The sequence below is a fragment of the Falco peregrinus genome, chromosome 13 (assembly GCF_023634155.1).
Source record: "Falco peregrinus isolate bFalPer1 chromosome 13, bFalPer1.pri, whole genome shotgun sequence".
Taxonomy (NCBI): domain Eukaryota; kingdom Metazoa; phylum Chordata; class Aves; order Falconiformes; family Falconidae; genus Falco; species Falco peregrinus.
The window spans coordinates 18,194,586-18,215,007 of record NC_073733.1 but is presented as its reverse complement, the minus strand read 5'-3'; the positions used below and the strand labels follow the sequence as shown (position 1 = coordinate 18,215,007).

Sequence of the window (20,422 nt, the reverse complement as noted above, 5' to 3'; positions counted from 1 at the left end):
GAAACACAATGTGGGTTTTTTTTCTGTGCAAGGGTAGATTGAGAAAATGCTCCCCTTTCCATGCTTGTTGGTTTTATGTGCAAAGCTGATATTTTTTCCATTATTGCGGACAAAAAAAAAAAAAAAAAATAAAAAATTCCTCATCTGCTTTTGAGATTACAACTTTTATCTGATGGATAGTAGTTTCAACTGTAATGCTATTAGGAGATGCTTTGAACAGAATATCTGTCATTGCAAGACTTTCTGCCATATATACATAGAGTAAGGATAGATATGTTATCTAAATGAATAAAGGTTCTTTGGAGGAAGATATATTAAAAAGCTATCTAAAGGATTAAAAGTTAACAATCATGCTATTAAGTTTCTGAATTCATTGAGAAATTGAAAATACTAGGTACATAGACATTAACACAGATAAACTGGTAATTTTGTTGAGTTGTTGAATTACTTGTTAAAGGATGTAAATGTGAAATTAGCATTTCGTATGTTCTGTAGGTGTTGTGTCTTGTGCAGTTGTAAGAAGCTGAAACTTCTCTGAAACTTCATTCTTTCAGAAAAACATAATTTCTTTTTCTGTTCTGTAAGGTTGGAACATAATTATTTTAGAATACTATTACAGAATACTTTCCCAATATGAAGAGGCAGATGAGTAAGAAACTTACTGTCTAAAGCCTTTCTAAAAGCAAAAAGTCCACATATGGTAAACTGGCTGATTTTTGTAAGTCAGCGTGGAATTATATCTAAGTTGCATATTCGGAAAGGCAGTAGATATGAAATAAGTTTTGAGGTTTTCCCTTTGACATTTTTTGTTCTTGCTGTTAAGACATTTGGATCATTGGCACTTAGATGCTGCCTTCTTAATGAATCATTTTTTGCCAGATTTTGCTTACATTGGTAGTATAACGGTAAGCAAAGCATAGGTTACATGTGCTAAATTGAGAATATACTGTGGATTCTGTATGTGTAGATACTTAAAGTGTGCTGAGGCAAATAGTGAAACCTGATGATGTTTATAAAGGTGGGAGACTGGTAGCTGTGTGTTTCTGGACTATTTTTAGTCTGCTACAATGTAAGCTGCTTAATTTAGTACTCTGATAGGTCTCCTAAGACTAATCCTGTAATGTGGAAGTAATTTATCTTTTACCTCTTGAAGATAGATAATCATTGCACAGGTATTCAGTGAGCACCTGAGTGTTTTGAACACATTCTGACATACTTAGACCCTAAAAAAGCTTTTTCAAGGTAAATCTGTTAGAAGGTAGTAATAATGGATACAGCCATACGGGGTTACCTTAAAGCTGGTTGAGCCATGTATTTTGTCTTCAGAAGGTGACTGAGAGCAGATGATTAGGAAAAAGAGTAAATACATGTTAATTAATATATATTAAATGTCTGTCTCTTTATATACGTAGACAGAATAAACTAAATAGTGATACATCCCAGCCTTCAACACTTGACAGTTTTTTCTGAGCCAGAGGTCACATCTTCATGCATAGTGAGGTCTTCATTGTGTTTTGTCTTCAGCAAACTCAGGTTCTTTAGCGTTCATAACCTGTGACATTGACATTCTCTGTATTTGAAACAAATGTGTAGTTTTCCAGTATTTCAACTACTGTTTGCTGGTCTGTCTTGTTTGTTGCCTTCTCTTTCTGTCATTGCAAGTCTCACAAGTACCTAATTTCTATTTACTTTCTCTGTGTTTTCAAAGACCGCAGAGGGGAAGACCAAAATACTATGTGATAAACAAAAGACAAACAGTAATGCATCATTGAATGATGGCCACTATCTAATAAGTATCAGTTGTTCTATCCCAGTTACTGGGAGGGGAACCTCATGGTTTTGGTTGAGTTAGTATGGAATCGTCAAATATCTCAGTTACTGTTTGTTTTTCAGAGAGTTACATCAGTATGCCAGAAATGTTTCACTGTTACAGTATGTTGAAACTCTATTGGGATGACCTTAGTTAGAATGATGATTAGTCACAGTGATTGTGATGTGGAAAGTTGCAATATGTCTTCCATGTGACAACGTATGGTGTGACAGTTCCTGTTCTCAACAAGTCACTGCCCTTTAATGTGTCTGGTTGCAACTTGTAAGTAATTCTAATTTGAAGTTTGCAATAGCCTGTATTGTTGTCACTGGCATGTAGTATTATTTTTGCCCGCATATGATCAGGTTGAAATGTATGCTTGTTATAGATTACATGCAACTAATTAGATTTCTTTGATACCACCCACCACAAGGCCACAATTTCAAACATTTGTTTATGGGAGACTGATTTCTCAACATGAGATAAATAAGGATAAAAGTTGCTATTTGTATTTATTAGCTATCAAAGCTGTGATTAGCAGTCAACTTCACAGTGCAGTGCTTACTGGCTATAGAAATAAATGAAGTCTATTAAGTCAGATAATTTCCCAATTATTTTTAATATGATCTTTTCCCCCTGTAAAGTTATGCTTTGGACCTGATGAGTATGAAAGCATTCCTTTGAGTTCTGCTGGCTAAATAATACAATAAAGATGATGACAAATATTTTTTTTCTAATTCTGAGTTAATAGGTGGATAGAATTTTCTTTAATAAACATTACATTACATTTCTTAAGTACTGAGTCAGTGGACATGTAACTGTCTATTTCACTCTGTAGGTCAGTGTATAACCAGGTTTAACACTTGACACTTAAAAAGCTACAGTGTATCTTGAAATGGTAAACAAATTGAGGCGTTTGGGATTGAGAGATGTACAAGTGAAACAATGTTTCATTCATGTTTGTTTAAAACCTTGATGGTAGAGAAACACTTCAAAAAGGGGGAGGGTCCTGGAATGTGCATTTGGAGATGTTTATTTTACATAATGTGTAAATATTTAGGCAGGTGCTTTTGATGTCAATTATCACAGTGAAAGAAGAAAATAAATAAATTTAGCACATCAGTTTTACCAAAATTTTAGTTTGTTGCATTAAATGCCAGTATCTACTTGACTGTATAAAGGGATTTTTGGATCTTGGGATCTTTTTTTAGCTTTATTATTGCTAAAATTCCTTTGGAAAATGTCATTCCCCTAAGTGTCTCTGTTGTGAAACATGTGCTTTTTACAAGTCTAATTAAAAGGAACAAGAGCTGAACTATTCATTTAAAAGATTTTTATTTACTAGACTTTTTATAGTAATAACAGAAAATGAGTTTATTAGAATCTTGATAAAATGGGATAGCAATTTTTGGTGTTCTGTTTTACTTGGAGTTTTTTTTTTTATCTGGATGTTGGTACTTCCACTTTTGGAAGTTGTGTCGATATGAGGCGTGTCAGAATCTGGAAGATAATTATAGCTATCCTATCTCGTAGTTCTGTGGTGATGATGGCCTGATATCAGAGCAAAAAATATAACTGGGACATTTGACTGTCTAAATTGGAAATACTATTATAAGCAGCATTTTTTTTTTACAGGCAAATGTCTTCTCTGACCCACATAAAAACTTCCTATATAACTTCTAAAATGAATTGACTGATCTCTTCAGTCCTTATCCAAGCACTAATATATAAGCAATAAAGACACCTAATGTTGCAGTGCCAGCAAAGCCCACCTAGGATAAGTATCTCTTTGGAGCAAAACCCAGTGTGTTTGCGTTAAGCGTTGCAGATGTTGAAGCAATAGCAATGGCAAAAGGAGAAACGGGGTGCACAATCCTGAGGTTTTCTTCCATATATTCATGGAGAGAATGTGAGAGACGAGTTTGTGGAAAAGGCTAGTAGCTTTTATTCCAGCTTCTTACGGCACATCTTACAACACAGTTAAGTAGGCCTATTGAGGATATTATTTGTATAATCGTTGTTTGCCTGCTGTTGTTTGTTTTTCTAATGTTCAGAAGGAACACTTGCATGGATTTCTGTGACCATCCGTACGTGGTGTATTATTATTTTCTTACCATCTTTCAGCAAAAGTAACTTTTCTTTGTATGATCTTTAGCAGGCTAGATAGGGGGCAAAATCAGTTGTGGGGGAGGGAGGGGGGCTGGATGGATTTTTTTGTTTATTTGGTTTTTATTTATGGCCCAGACATCTACTTGAAATCAAAGCTGTTCATGGAAAGCTGAAAGCAACTGCAACAGGGAGTGGTTAATTAAGTATGCTTTAACTCTGCAACTTCATTGCACAAGTTCTTGATGCAGGTTTTCAAATTGTACTTGAAAATTAGGCTAATTAAAACCATTTCAGGGCAGTTTTTATGGAACAAGAACTATTTCATATAGGCATTAAATGTGGTGTATTTTAATTGTATTTTAAAAACAAATAATAGGAATATAGATCCCCTGCTATTTTTTTCAAAACTAATTTGTAAAACTAAGTTGAGATATTTATTTTTTTTTCTTCCACAGAGCATAATCTGTTGGGTTGATGTCACTTCCTTCAGCTTGATTACATTAATTAGGCAAAAGACATACCAGATTGCAAGAGGTTCCATGTGTTTTTTTTTCTCCAGTCAGTTTTATTTTTTTTTATCTTGAGAGCTGAAACTAAGATCCACTTTCGAATCAATTACTTGCTTCCTTTGTAATACATTTTTCTTTCCTTTTTTTTTTTTTTTTTTTTTTTTAAATGCTGTACCAGGTATTTAGCTCTTCTGATTGCAGAAAGGACAAAGTGACAGCAGGAGTGCTTAATTAATTTTACTTCAGGAACTGATGACTGAGTGATTTTAGGTGAACTGAAAAATGCCAGGTGGCATTGGGAATAAACATGAGATCACACAGCTGCGGACTTAATTGACAAGAGGGTGTGGTTAGCATCTGTTGCTGCTCTTGCATTTATCTCTAGATATTTGGGCAAATGGTTTGCTATTTGTCAAGGTTTAAGACCACATGACAGTGTGTGGAGGCTGTAAATGAATTTGGATACCAAATGATTTTGATCTTGGTTTATGCATTTCACAAATTGCATGACATGCATGTTCTGCAGGAGAGATGATGTGGTCCAGGAGAGAAAATGTACCTTTAGCTGTGTGAACTGTGGCATCTCCCAGTCTCCTGTCTGGGATCCTGTACTGGGCTTGCATGGCAAGGTTTTGGTAGCTGGGGGAGCTATAGGGGTGGCTTCTGTGAGAAGCTGCCAGATGCAGCCCGTGGCAGCCGGCTCCGAGATGGACCCACCGCTGGCCAAGGCTGAGCCTTCTGTTGTGTTTTCTCTGCCCTGCGCAGCTGAAGGCAGCGAAGGAGCAGCTTTGGGGGGAACCTGGCACCCAGCTGTGGTCAGCCCATCACAGATCCATTAGATATTCTATAGTTTAATTTGCTGTAGGACTGGATAGAAAATACCTCCTTGGTCACTAGTACATTTAGCTTGCACCGTTTTTTTCTGACGTTGCCATTGTCAGGGCTCTGCTCATTCAGGGTGATTTTGGACACATTTGCACTTCTTGATGACTAGCGGGTAATTTGTGCAGTTTGGCTGTCTTAATCCCTCAGGGCGCAACACTTGCCAGAGTTCATTCTGCTGTCTGGAACTACAGGCTGCATCATTTCTGGGGTGCATTGGGAGGAGGGTGGCCAGCAGGTCGAGGGAGGTGACCCTGCCCTCTGCTCTGCCCTGGTGAGGCACATCTGGGGTGCTGGGTCCAGTGCTGGGCTCCCCAGTTCAAAAGAGACAGGGAGCTGCTGGGAGGGGCCAGCACGGGGCTATGAAGATGATGTGGGGACTGGAGCATCTCCCTGGTGAGGGAGGGCTGGGAGAGCTGGGCCTGTCCAGCCTGGAGAGGAGGCGGCTGAGGGGGGATCCCATCGTGTCTGCAAGTATCTTAAGGGCCAGTGCCAGGAGGACGGGGCCAGGCTCCTGTCAGTGGTGCCCAGCGACAGGACAAGGGGCAAAGGGCACAAACTGCAGCACAAGAAGTTCCTTCTGAAGACGAGGAAGAACTTCTTTACCTTGAGGGTGGCAGAGCCCTGGGAGAGGCTGCCCAGAGAGGCTGTGCAGTCTCCTTCTCTGGGGACATTCACACCCGCCTGGACATGACTGTGCAACCTGCCCCAGGTGACCCTGCTTTAGCAGGGGCTGGACTAGGTGATCTCCAGGGATCCCTCCCAACCCCAACCATTCTGTCATTCTGTGATTTCATTTTTCTACCAAATTTTGTCAATGGGGTTTATTTTGAACTACTCAGTGTAATTAATAGTTTAAGCTGTTCAAGCATAGTGTTGTATGTATAGTTCACATCCCTTGCAACTATATGTACACTTAACTTTTTTTTCCCTGTACTCCTGTAATAGGAATAGATGTCCTTTCAGGTAAAGGGAATAGTAAAGCAATTACTACTTTTTGTAAATTTACTTTTGCTGCCAAATACTAGTAAATACAATTGGTAAGCCACATGCCAGATGGGAATAAGATGAAATTACTCGTTCTTTTTTCCATGACAATATAAGGGTGTTTGTGCACTGTGGGTAGACTTGATAGAAATTGGAGATTAAAGCTCAGGTTTCGGTAGGCTAACATTCACCTGAATCTCTGCTTTCTCCCCACTGGAATTCTAAATACTCCTTTTTATCTCACATTAATTTTCATTCTCACCATATTCATGACTGACAGGTTTTAGTGTTAGCTCTTTATTAAAGTTAGCTGCTCTTTATTTAAAAAAAGGAAGGGAGGAATTTAATACAAACTGGATATTTTAGCTTGAAGTAAAGTGATTTAACAGCTCAAATACATACTATATATTTTTGTGGTATTTCTAAAAATTTTTCATGATGGCTTTTAATGCCATTCAGTAGCTAAACTAATGAACAGGTGTAGAACGGTACTTTTTGAGAGGCATGTCTGTTTACTTTTTTTGCTACAGAGGTACAAAAGTACTGATGGTAGAATTTTGTTCTTAATTATGTCTCTGAAGTATTTCACCATGTTTGTGTATGTTCTTTACCATAATTATTACTAGTGTTGTTTAATGTATCATTAAACTTACATAACATTTTCTTTAGTGTTGTCAGTCTTTCTTTAGACCCTAAATGGGTTTCAAGAGGTGCACTTTCAGTGGGATTAAATTTCCCAGCTGAAGGTAACACTGAAGGTACACACTTGAGCTGCACATGCGTCTCATAATGTTAGATGAACAGAAAACAATCCCTTGCAGCATGTTGCATCAGCTTTTTTCTTCCAACCCAGATAAACAAATTTCTTGTTACTAGCAAAATAGAACTCTAAATTAAAAGGGGCAAAAAAAAAGAGAAGAGAAAAAGAAAAAATAGCTTACATCATGTTGGTGTTGTGATCTGTAGTTTGTGGTCTTCAAAAAGACATCTGTGTATGCTAAAACCCTTTTCCCCTTTTGCTTTATCATACTGTGTCTCCTCTTTCTCTCTCCTGTTTGCTTGAGGTAAATTGTGAAGAAACATAAACCCAACCAGAATGTTCTATACATGTAACCAGTGTGAGATAATTATGCATTAGTGGCTATATTGTCATTTCAATTAATGTTAATTGTGTTTTTTTAAAAAAATGTTCGCTGCTTACTTCTTCCCCACTGAATTGGGACGTTTTTAAACAACCAAGAGTATGATTTTCTTCATTTCTTTAAAACAGTGAAGAAACATGTATGTGTGCCTGAGTGTTTATGTGTATGTATATACGTATTCCAGACAATCCCTTTTTACACAAATGTATGTAGATTAGTATTTGGACATAGCTTTCTAGAAGAAAAAATATGTAAGGTGGAGGTTTAAAAATGGTTTGCATGAACACAGTAGATGTGCTTCACCATGGGTGTGATAATAGGCAATGCTAATCTGAAGTGCAAGGGGACAACCTGGCAGGTCCTTATGGGTCTGAACTCTGCTGGTACAGCTTTCATGTGGTGACAAAATACTTGGGCTTCTTACTGAGAACGTGTGAAGGAGTTACTTATCACTTTGGTGAAGGGTGACTTGCTAGAGCACCTGGGCAGGATTCTGCCATTGTTCCAGGGCTGTTTATGCAGTGGAGGACTGACATAAACTTAATTAGTGAGTATGTTCTGGCAAGTAAAACGGGTGAGCCGTGATTTTGGAAGGCTGAATTTGGACTCAGCTATTTAAAGTGGGGAAAACTCTGATTATGTGTTCTGAAAGGAGAGAGGCAAACTTAAGCAGGGTACTTGAGGTGGATGGCTAACTCATGGAGTTGGGTAGGAGGTGGACCCTGTGGAATAAAGCTTCAGACTTGGAGAGCTGACCTGTTTGTTTTAGTGTTGTATTGTTTAACCAGCTGTGGTGGTCAGAACGTGAGGAATTTTCTCTTCTGATACGCCTTTTTTCCTAAAATATGGCCATCTTTGTTACAGAAACCTGAGTATGACCGTCACTAGTTCTAGGTACTGTCTGTAAAACTTGCCAGTTTGCAAAAAAGCTCGTTTTGAATGAAGATGTAAGCCAGTGCCATTATCAAAGTGCTCTAATGAATAATCAGAGTATTAAACTCCAAGATCTGTATGAAGTAATGCAGACTCTTTAGCTTCCAGATTGATTTTTCATCTTGCTTTTTTTGAGCTACCCTATGTTGACTGCTATGAAATCCATTTTTTTTCATTTCTCCCTCTGGTTCTGTGGCATCAAACAAAAAATGTGTGTCTCATCTTCAAACAGGCACTTATGAAGGGAGTACCTGAAAAGGACAAGGAGGTTGGTCAGCAGTAGCATATTGATTCTGAAATGTTTTAAGTAGCTTTTTGTTGATTTAATTATTTTCTTAAATTCTCTAATCCATGGTCCCTGTCACTGTTGAGTCATTGTGAAGATGGACTAAGCGATCAGAGCGAGAGCACCGCTAACAGAGGAGGGGGAAGAGCACGCCTTTTGATAGCTCACTGATGCTTAATGTAATCTCAAGCATGAGTCAAACTGTTGGAGAATGCTGGTGATTTAATGTCTTTTCCTGCCTACAGGTCTTAGGTTGGTAAGATGGTGTTGATGCTGTGTTGTGTGCAGTCACATAAGCATCTGGTTCTAGTACTTCTCCGTGTTTTCTGTGAAGTGGCGTAAAGCTAACTTAAGTCTTTGAAGTCTTTTAAGTTAGTGAAATACATGTTTTAAGTTGGGTTCATGTAATAACTTTGTCCTTTAACTCCTGCTCACAAAGGTTTCTCTCTCACTTGCTGTGTCTGATCAGGTGTACCTGAATTACCGATGCAGGACAAGTGTTACCTTTGTGAGGGTGACATCTGGTAAAAAAACCTTTTCTGATTCTCCTGTGTTCTTTTAGTATTTAATATTTTTGTTACCTCTGCAGTTTTGCAAGCCACGGGACTGAAAGGATTGCACACAGAAATGTGTGTGTATTCTCTTAGCTGGCTACAGGACAGGTTTGTCCTCGGTGTGCAACCGTCATGATAACTGTGGTACCTGGGGTAGATTATGAGGGTGTGTGTGGTGTTCAGCACTTCAGACACCCATTCATAAATGGAAATACGGAGGGTTTAATTCTTAAACAGTTAAAGTTTGGGATACGTCAGTCATCTTCTTGAATCATTTCTCTCACTTGTCTCAAAAGACACAAATCTAGGCTTTTCAGTAGTTTCTGTTCATATAGCAGAAATCTTAATGTTTATTGTCATTTTGTGGGACAACTGTTTTTTAACTCTTGGGTGTGGTTTTTTGGGGTTTTTTTTGTTGAGCTTCTGGTTTAATTTCTTTGTTTAATTGAGAACAGTTAGTGCTAAGGGTGCAATAAATTCATGGAGTGACACTTCAGGATTATAAATAGTAGTTTGTTAGTAGGTCGGTGTTGGTAGGAACTTTTACTATTATCTGTGTGTTATCAAGCTGATATGTAGCTCTGTCCTTTTACAAATATAAAGCAAACTGGTCATGAAGTAGTTAGGCTTGTAGAATAATGGTAGGGAAAGGGGAGCCCAAGTGTTGCTTTGTTGTTGAATTATCTTTTCTGTTTAGCTTATTCTGCTTTAGGCTTTTTAGAGGTAGCTGGGGATGAGGGAACTATCTTGTACTAGCTTAGTTAACACTGGTATGAGAATGCCCAAGGTAAACTAATTATTCAACTGGTATAAAGCTAGTAGAATTATTTTACGCCAGGTGTTTTCCTAGTCGCAATGTGTATAAGGAGAAAAATAACTTTTCTTTGTTTGGGTTGTTGGTTTGTTTTAGTTTGTTTGGGTTTTTTGTTTTGTTTTGTGTGTTTTTTTTTTTTTTTTTTAAGAGGATGATACTGAGGTATTGTTCTGTACACTGAGAATTAACATAACCTTTTAGGAAATACCTGTAATTAAACCTATGCTGATTAGTACAGCAAAAAGCAATGCTCAGACAAGAAAGGCATTCTTAGTCTCTTAAAACTTCCTCCTAATTTGTCTTTTAAGATTTTCAGTCACTTTTGAATGACTTTAATTAAACTTAATGAACATTTTAAGTTAAGCATGTTAACTTTCTACTCTTTCAGTGCCAAATATCATATCTAAAAGGACATAAATCATTGTTAATGGGTTTACTTAAACAGGAAAATTCTGTGGAAATTAAGTATGTTAATTTATGCAAAAACTTGCATATATTTTAAATATTTCAATACCATGTTCCTTTCTATATAATATTTAGCATTGAATATAAGGCTGGTGATCCTTGATAATAAAAAAACCATTCAGTTTTAAATATATGATATTTTCGTATTTGTTTTCACTCTTTACCAGTGACAATATAAATAATTACTAAAAACCTACCTTTGTGTAACGTGATAAATCTCATCTGATTTGTCTTACTGGTTTTGGATGAAGTTCAAATAGTATTTGAGTTACTCATATTTCAACAGAGGGCACTCACGTGCTTTGAGGTAACACCAAATCACTGTATTTTAAAAAGTGCTTGGAATAAACTGGAGCTGACGGTAACAGGTTTTGTAGGTTAAAATGTATAAAATATAATTTGATAGTGCTTGGGAAAATTGGTCATTGATATGAATGTTTTCATTTCATGTTCCTCTTAATTTTATAAATTTGCTTGGTTTCTTTGGATATTTTACAGTACATTGATGCAGTTGGCTTGAATTGATTCTAATAGATGCATTATTATGGCTTTCTAGCTGAGTTGGTATTTGTCTGTTAAGATTGAACAGTTGTGTTAATGAGTCAGAATTTAATAAATACATTCTTTGCAGCTAAAAAGGCAGTAGAAGAATCAGAAGAAAAGAAAACAGTTCAGTCAAAGAAAAGGATTAAAGAACTAAGAATTTTGGATGGAAAAACTGCACAAAATTTATGTAAGTGGCATGAAATGCATTAGGTGAATATCTAATTGGCATGTACACACATGACTTCTTAAATGTTCTTTTTTGCTTGCATGTGCGAAATTCTTTTTGTAAAAACTGGCTAATGTGAACACAAGTCTTAAGTTCAGGAGTGTTTTACGTACATATGATTTGAAATCACTACAAATTGGCAAAACTAACATGGAAAAATGGTATACACTTAAATGTTAACGAACTATATTTTTTTGTAACAAAGTTTTTTCTTCCATTAATTGCTTTAGACTGGAAGTATAATTAAATTATAATCACTGGTTCAGGGAAGGCACAGTGTAGGTAGGTTTTGTGGATTGGGGTTTAGAGACCGTTCCTAATTATTCTTTCTGGATAGAGCATTGGAGAAATAGAGCTTGATGGGGGTTAGACTTCTAAAGACAAAAATAGGATAAGTTAGGTGGAAATACTACTACTATTAATTGGAAGGAAAAGAGACGCACTTTTTAATTTTTTTTAACTTCCTGCTTCTCTGATTATGGAGGGAAATCAATCATTAAGAGTAGCAGATTTTCTTATTTGAATTAGGAATACCATAAAATGTCACTACTCCAACTGTGCCTGTGGCAAATGAAGTGTGTAAGACAAAATCTGTGCATTGTTTATTACCACATGCATGAGCACATTTTCTTAAGCAGAAAATCAACTATGACATAAGTGATATAAAGCTTCAAGTTTTGAAAATATGGATGCAGGAAAATCAGCATTAGTAGTTAGGTTGAATATACAGCACTTGATTAAAAGCGCTAATACATCTGTGTTAGGGATACTTGGTAATTTATTGAATGGGGCGCTGTCGAGACATTATGAGATCAAACTGCTATGAGAATTCCATTTTGAAGGGTATACAATATGCATTGTCTCTTATATAAGTTTAGTTACACTAAAAAGTGATAGAGTTAGGGGTTTGGGTTTCTTTCTTTTTTTTCTTTTTTTTTCTTTTTTCTGGAATATCATGTAAATATAATTTATCCAATTGTAAACGCAGTACAGCTATTAATACATGGCTATGAAAGCAAAAAATAATAGATGAAATCTTTCTAGTGGGTAAGTCATTCTTAGTAATGCAGATGTTGCCATTCATAAAAACAGGGCTTTATTGCTAGAGGTGAGTAAAACTGCTAGGGAGCAACTAAGGCTGATTAAAACAGGTAAAAATGTTGTCATACTTTCATTTCTTAGAAATTAAATTGATTATAAGTCAAACTGCAATTGTGTGCCTCATCTAGCATTTATTTTATATAGAAAACATTAATTATGAATCATCTTTATTTGTATCAAGATATGATTTTTTTCATTTGTTTGAAGTTGATGCCTTATATAAATATTCTTGGTTTTGTTGATTCGATTTCTTTCTGAATTTCAGCAATATTTTTGGGTTCTTTTCGTTTGCCTTATGAAGAAATAAAGAATATAATTTTAGAGGTTGATGAAGAAAAGCTGAGTGAATCCTTGATTCAGGTATGTGAAAATATCTCTGGTTTTGTTCATAGCTTGTTTTCCACAGAAAAATTCTGTAAAGGTGTAAGATTTCAAGAGTATGAATCGTGTAGAGTTTCCAGGGTAATAGCTACAATTGTAACAAGTGTGTATTGTTTTATTTCACCTCTACTTTTGAATGTGGTCATGTATAGCAGTAAAAGTGTCTTTAAAAGACACTATTAACTAAATGACTTCTGAATCTCTGACTTTATGAAGTTTCCCTTTCAAAAGAAAAAACTCTGGTAATTCAAGCTTTTCAGTTTCAAAGACAAGCACTTACCAGGTTTAGGCTGGTGGGTAATGAAGTTGCATCAGGCTTTTTGTGGTGACAACTCTGCTTGTCACTAGTGGTAGATGAAACTACCTGAATGTTTCAGGATACTACTACAAAACCCAGAAACCCTTTGTAAATGAAACCTATTCTCAGGCTGGTTTGGTCTTATTTTGAGTCCAAAATCTCTCAGCTGGAGAGAGTGAAGTATGGATTACAGCTGCTTTACATCCCTCTCTTGATTTCCTCCTAGTAGAAGAGCAAGTGTGTGTGCTGCCCCTCACAGTCTCTAGGGAGTCACACAGTGCAACAGAGAAACATGTAAACCTGAAATGGTTTACAGGTGTAGCACGCCAATGATACTGGTATCGAATTGGTTTATTTTAGTATCATACACCAGTTCAGATTTTAACTAATATACTAGGCCTTGGTTTATCCTTTTGTCCTTCCTTGTCTCCAGCTTGCACCCCTGTCCCATTCCCCACAAGCCTTTCTAAAAAATTTGGGTTTCCTTTCCTGGACCTGGAAAATGGTTGTTCCAGGGACACAAGGCTAAACTGAGTTGCCTGGTCTTTTGACAGTTAATTATGTAATTCGCAACTTCACATTTTAACAGGAACATGGTTTAATAAAGCTAGTGTGTTGCAAAAAGCACGGTGTAAATGGGATTAAATTTATCAAATTATAATTCCTTGTCCTTTGCAGTTTCTCTTTTTTCACCAAGGCTCTCCTACATTTTTGGAGTTTTGTTTGAGACTCTAAAGGAAGGGCTGCTGTTTTATTATAGGTCTCAAACTATTGAGCTCAACAGCACTTACATACTGTTACATTTTCTTATCATGTCACATTCTGAGATTTATAGTACTTAAACTGTGTTCAGAAATACATATTTGGTATCTAAGATTCTCAGTCATACTCCATTTGGGAAATATTATGGCACAGTGTTTTTGGAAGTTGCCATTTGATGGGAAATCATTTCCAGTCTGACTTTATTTGATGTGTTTGACTATGATGTCCTGCTTCAGGCCATGTCAGCATGAAGTTGATTAGCATTTCTAGTGTATATTTAAATTGCTAATAATACTCTCTTTGACCACTGAGTATGTCTTCTTACAAAAAGCCTATGCACATGATATGTAGTATTTGGAAATAGGTTAGAAGTCCTACGTTTGTTTATTATCAGAGATATCAGATCATTTGATTGAAGATTAGTAAAATAATAAATCAACAGCGAGTAAAAAACCCTACCTTGAATGCCTCAAATGCATAATAGTTTCACACTGGTGTAGTTATCTGCAACAAATGTAGAGATACCATGAGACCTAGGTTAATAGAAATAGAATGTAGTATGTTATGCTGAAATATAAGGTCATGATCTTACATGTCAACAGTAAAATGCTGAAAGCTGATGTAATGGCAGCTTCTCAGATGGTAATGATGGAGGAGAGGTAATAGTGAGCCTGTGGTCAACCGGACAAGTATAGCTACCACTGTGGTGTAGCTGCACGTGGAGCAGCTATTCCCTCACCCAATCCCAACCACCGGCCCCTGGCGTACTTGTTGGGGCAGGAGCCACCGATTGCCCACCCCATGGGATGAGAAACAGAGGAGGCTTTGAAGCTGCAGAAGGACTGATCAGTAGTAGCTTAAACATTGGTGTGTTATCAGCACTGTTTTAGTCACGTGGGCTGCTGTGAAGAAAATTAACTTCATCCTTTCCAGACCCAGTACACAATAAAAAAGGCAAATGTGATTGCAAGGTGTATCAGGTCAAGTATCTCCAGCAGAGAGAATAATTATTATGCTTTTGAATAATGCACTTCAAAGGCCTTATCTAGTATACTTGCTACGTTTCTCAAAAATGAATGTAAAATGGAGAAGCTGAACTTAAAAGCTACTTAAGATGATTGAAGGATGGTGAAACAGGCTACAGAAGGAAGCTAGAAAAGATTGGCTTGATTAGATTAGCAATATAAATAGCTGAGAGGGGATATGACTACGTTATGACTATAGGGGGAGAAGAGTGATGTGCATAAGCATTGGGGAGGAAAATGAAGTTGCATGAGTAAAAGGCAGTGTTAATACCAGAATAAATGTATGTGAATTCATCATGACTGCAGCTATCTAGAAACTCAGCTGCCTATAATATTAAAAAAAAATAATAATGAAGCTTTAGGAATTGGTTTGTTTCTGAAGGGAACAGTGTGGCAGAGTTGCTCCTCGTAGCAGGGAGATTTCACTGGTAACGGGAGGAGATTCCTCCTATGTTTCTTAGGACTTTCCGACAAATGTATTGGGATGAATGGGCCGTATCATTTATTTCATGTTCAGTCCGTTCTGCTTTATATTTATTCTAATCTTCCGACTGAGTTATTAACCAATTTACTAGTTTAACAGTTCTCGATACTACTGGTTGGAAAAATTTTACAAAGCAAACCTTGCTTTCTTTCATGCTTAGCAAAACTTGTGCTTTCTAAAAATACACATGTAGGAACTGCTTTGTTCTAAGTATCAAAGTGGGGAAGGCTAAATGGGTATAGCGTAATTGAGCATAGAGAAAAGTGCTTTTTAAGTTATGCTTCTCAAGTCCTCATTTCTTGCTGCTTTTCAAACTTAGGTTATAATACTTCATGAAATTAATTGGATTAATCAGTTTGAGTACATGGTAGACTATATACTGTTGTAACTCTTCCTGAGGAAAACACTAGGAAAAAATATTCTCAGTTCCCAGTGTGTCTTTGAGAGAGGAAGTTTTTGTAAACACACAGTTGTCAAATACCACGTTTAGCAGAATTCAGGGCATTGTGACAGTGAATAGAGAGTGATAGTTTCAGCCTCTTAATGTCAGCCATAGATTTCTACTTCTTTTTATGTTTATGTAAACAATTTTTATTTATTTTTATTTAAATCCACATCATGAATACATTAATGAAACTTGTTTCCTAAAGTACTGACAAAGATTTGACTATGTGATCAGTGAATGCTTTAGCTTCATTAGCTTCATTTCCAATTATTCAGTACAATTAAAGAAAGTAAACATTTAAATATATATATATATATATGTATGTATCTATATAGGGAACTGCAGTGCTAGTAGAGTTGAAGTTTCCTTCGTAGGAGCTGAGGGTAAAATGAGTTGATATGTCAGCTCTCAACCATAAGGGGTTGTGGATGAGGAAAAAGAAATGATCAAGCATCTTAGCAGATTTCAGTCATGTAGTTAAAAAAAAAAAAAGGCAGTTTTTTTAGTAAGTAGTAGGTAGTTGTATTTCTGCATTGATAGAAAAAATGTTTTACAATGTATGTTAATGTGTAATGAAATACAGGTTTCTGCCAAATACTGTGAAATTCTTGATGACAGCATTCAGTAAATAGTTTACCTAATGAAAATAGGTTGAAAAAAATTAGTTTGTTTTTTTCGTCTTTACGAGCATTAAACAGTCAATCAGCAGGAATGTTTTAAAGAACCTTAATTTTTTTTTTGAAGTAGAAATTTGTGGCACATGGGTTTGGGTTCACAGGAAAGGAAGCATGTTCATGTTTAAACACAAGGCTATAGCTTAATTGTATGACACCAAGGAGAAGCGTATCTCTGCCAAGTATATTCACTCGCTTTTTGTATAAGTGTAAAAATCTGTAACAGGGATGCTTTGTCTGAGAGTGCTTGTCAGCTTTATTTTTCCCTGTTAAGATAGGTGAATATTTCCTTTTATTTTCAGCTTGGAGAATTAGGTTAGCTACCACTTGTAAATTTGACGAATTGAACTGATGTGTTTCTGAAAGTTTTGACCTTAATGTACCTACTTCATCAAGCCGGGCAGAGTGATCAATAATCAAATCCTCCTAGCAAACAAGAATATTGCAAGAGTGTCAAGACTGGTATAATCTAAAAATAAGATATCTATGCATCTGTTCCAGTATATTGGCTAACCAGATGATGTGTACAATTTTGAGATGTTGCGCTTTTCTGTGTAAGGTGCTTTCAAGTGAAATTTCTGTGCAGCTATTTTGACTGTCTAAAGATATATTTTTTAGGTAGTTATGTTTTGCTTTACACAGACCAGTACTTTCTTGATTGATATTTAATGATCAAGATGAAATCATGAGGGCAAAAAAAGATTGTTGATAAGGTCTAATTCTTAAAGGTCTGAAAGCATCAAGGAGTTTTGTCTAAATTTTTATTACTGAGAAGCCATTCTTCAAATTAGAGACTGTAAGAGAGGTGCTGTATTAAATAATTACTGGTTTGATTTGATGTTTATATAGTGTTAAAGCACTGTAAATAAAATAAATTTCTGATGATTTCCTCATGCATTTCCATGTTGTGGTATTTTAAGCATGTTATTTTAAGATCTCAGCTAGTTTAATATAACAAATTTGATATAATGCCTTGTTTGTTTTAGAACCTAGTGAAGAATCTTCCTGAGCAGAAAGAACTCAATGCCTTAGCCGAATTAAAGGATGAGTATAATGATCTTGCTGAGCCAGAACAATTTGGAGTTGTGGTATGTATTAGTGCAATAATTAACTGGAAAGTTCTATTTTGTCAAAGAGATTAAACCAAAAAAAATTAGGTTTAAATTATTTTGGTTATTATTTTTGCAAGTCCTGCAGTAGGAAAAAGTTACTGGTGAGTAATAACCTTAAAATCTCTCTAATTATGGTATTTATTTAAGAGCACCAGGTACCTCTGTGCCAGACGAAAATCTTTTGTCTGACTTTATTGTCTTGTATGCAAGTCTTCTATGTTTTATAAACAGTTATGGAGAACAGTCAAGATTCAAGTAGTTGAATTTCCAAGAGTTCATAAAATACCCAGTAACTGAATGGCATTGCCAACTTCGGTAAATCTGTCATGCTGTATCAAAAACTAAACAGCTGAAAGAATTGATATGCCCACAATAACCTGGGCTTAAAAAAAGTCTCTGTGTATGTATATTATGTGTGCATGTGTGTGTATATATATATGTGTGCATATACCTATAAAAGGTATATGTATATATATAAACACATAGACTCTTGCAAAACTGATCTAGAATAGGTGTGGATTCATACTAGAACTGAAATTGTAAATCGTGTTCTGTTGCTTTTACTAATGTTCAATACATACTTCTATTCCAAAAGTAGGGATGTCTAATATTTTAGTGGCTCAAACCTGTCTCCAAATGAATTTGTAAAATTTGAGTAAGTTTCCTTAATACAGGTTGGTAGCTGACTGATTGTGTGATACGAAATATTAAGCTAGGACTTGGAAGACTGTTTTCTCCTTCTGGTTTTTCAAAGACCTGATAAATCCTTAGGGAAACTAGTCCCCCTTGATGAGCCTCTGTAATGTGTTTAGAATTTATCTCTTAACTCCACAGGAACTAGGTTTGTGCTTGCTGGTTTTTTATGGTATGTACATTAAAACGTATTAAAACAGAAATAGAGATCTCTTAAAAGGAAAAAGTGAAAACCAGGTTTTTACTAAAAAGCTCTGATGTGAGCATTTGGCTTCAGAAGTACCTTTTGTATGACTTTTTTGGGGTGGGGTGGGGTAACGGAACCTAATTTGAGATTTTTGCAGAGTATTTAGAAAATTAAAGATATCAGTGACTTATTTAGAAAAACCTTAGACTATTGATTTTAATTTTTTTTTAAATAAATGGCATAAAGTTTGATAAGTTTTATTTCATAACAAAGATGAAGAATTTTGGTAGAGGTGTGATACATTGGTTACTTTTATTGCAAGGTCTGCAGTAGTAAAACATTACCATCGATTTGTTCTATTAGTAACAATTTAAAGATCTCTATAAATACCAATTTGATGCTTTCCTTGAATTATGACATGAATATGTATATATATGGTATAATATACTAGTCTGTTATGATATCTTTTAGATATGTATTAAAATGTATCCATATATATGGATGTATAATATATTATTACATTTATATTTATCGTTACATACATATATATATTAAATGTATATATTTTATATTGTATTTTCTATACCTACATATATATGTGTGGATATATATTAAAAAAAAATCAATTTCAAAGCACTAGAGGACTACTTGGTTCCCTCTTTGTCATGTAACACAGACTTTCAGAGTGATTAAAAGAACTTGATGATATGACAGTACTACTTCCAGGCCTAGAACAAGATTTTTGAAATTTCAATGAGCAAAGGATGCCATGGAGTGGCTGCTTTATGAAATGAGTATTTCATTACTTCCGTCCTACATCAATACTGCCAAATAATGTAGGAAATTACTTAGATTTTGTGCAAGGAGAACAGCTGAAATGTGTCTAAGGAAAACACAGAACAGAAACAGGCAAGGTGGAGGCATTAGGACAAATGAAGGTGGTGATGTCTATGAATTCTTTATTCAAAATAAGCAAAGAAATTCAGAAAATTCTGCATAATAACCTTGACTTAAAAGATTTGATAGACATTCCTCCATGTTACTGCTGTGAGTTCCTTAATGTTTCACCCATGGACTTGGTATCTTGGATCCTTTCCCAACCGGATCCCACTTTCTGCCACACATCTCTCTTTTATAAACACCGTACCTACCTTGTCCCTTCTGCTTCAGCCTTGCTCCTCTATTCAGATTTACTCCATTGATCTCTATAGCCTTTATATAGAGATATTTCTGGGTTAGTGTGCTGTTTATTTGCATCATTCCATCGTGCTGCAATATGGTGAGTAGTAGTAAATTGCCTTTCTGCCAATGAAAGCTGTGACAGTGGCACTGCATTCAGTAATCAGCCACCCTTGTAATCAAGTCTTCCTCAAATACAGTCAGAACTTCCTGAATGCTGTGTGCACCTTCAAAAATCCTCTGGTTCCATCTTTTCTTATCTTCCCTTTAGGTAGCAACAGAGTCAAGATAGCTATTTGGAAAAGAGTAGGTCTTGTGGATTAACCCTGGTAGGCAGCTAAGCACCACACAGATTGCTTACTCGCTTTCCCATCCCCAGTGGGCTTGGGGAGGAAGAAAGGAAGACTGGAGGTGATAAAACTCATGGGTTGAGATAAAAATAGTTTAAGAAGTGAAGGATAAGTGGAAGAAGAAAGAGAGAAAAAAAAGGCAAAGAAATAAAACAAAGGCAGCCACTCACCATCTCCCATGTGTAGACTGATGTCCAGGCAGTTACTGAGCAGAAGATGGCTAACCTGTCTGAGCCCCCATCCTCCGCATTTGATTACTGAGCTGGCATGGGATATCTCTTTAGTTAGCTTGGGTTGTTTGGCTGGTTGTGTCCCATCCCAACCTCTTGCACACCTGCTGTCTGTTCACTGGGTTGCGCAGAGTGAGGAGTGGAGAAGGCCTGAACACTGCAAACACTGTCCAGCCCTAGCTGAAGGATTAGGGTGTTAACAGCATTGTTTTGGTCACAAGTCCCAACCACAGCATCA

General features: G+C 36.2%; 1 protein-coding gene across 1 annotated transcript in view; it reads left to right on the top strand.

Moving 5' to 3' along the window:
- Window positions 1-20,422, top strand: part of DIAPH2 (diaphanous related formin 2) — a 243,897-nt gene that overhangs the window by 70,513 nt on the left and 152,962 nt on the right. Inside the window, exons 19-21 of the mRNA XM_055817800.1 lie at window positions 11,123-11,224; window positions 12,630-12,724; window positions 17,420-17,521. Coding sequence (XP_055673775.1) covers window positions 11,123-11,224; window positions 12,630-12,724; window positions 17,420-17,521 — 299 coding nt within the window. The remainder of the gene's footprint in view (window positions 1-11,122; window positions 11,225-12,629; window positions 12,725-17,419; window positions 17,522-20,422) is intronic.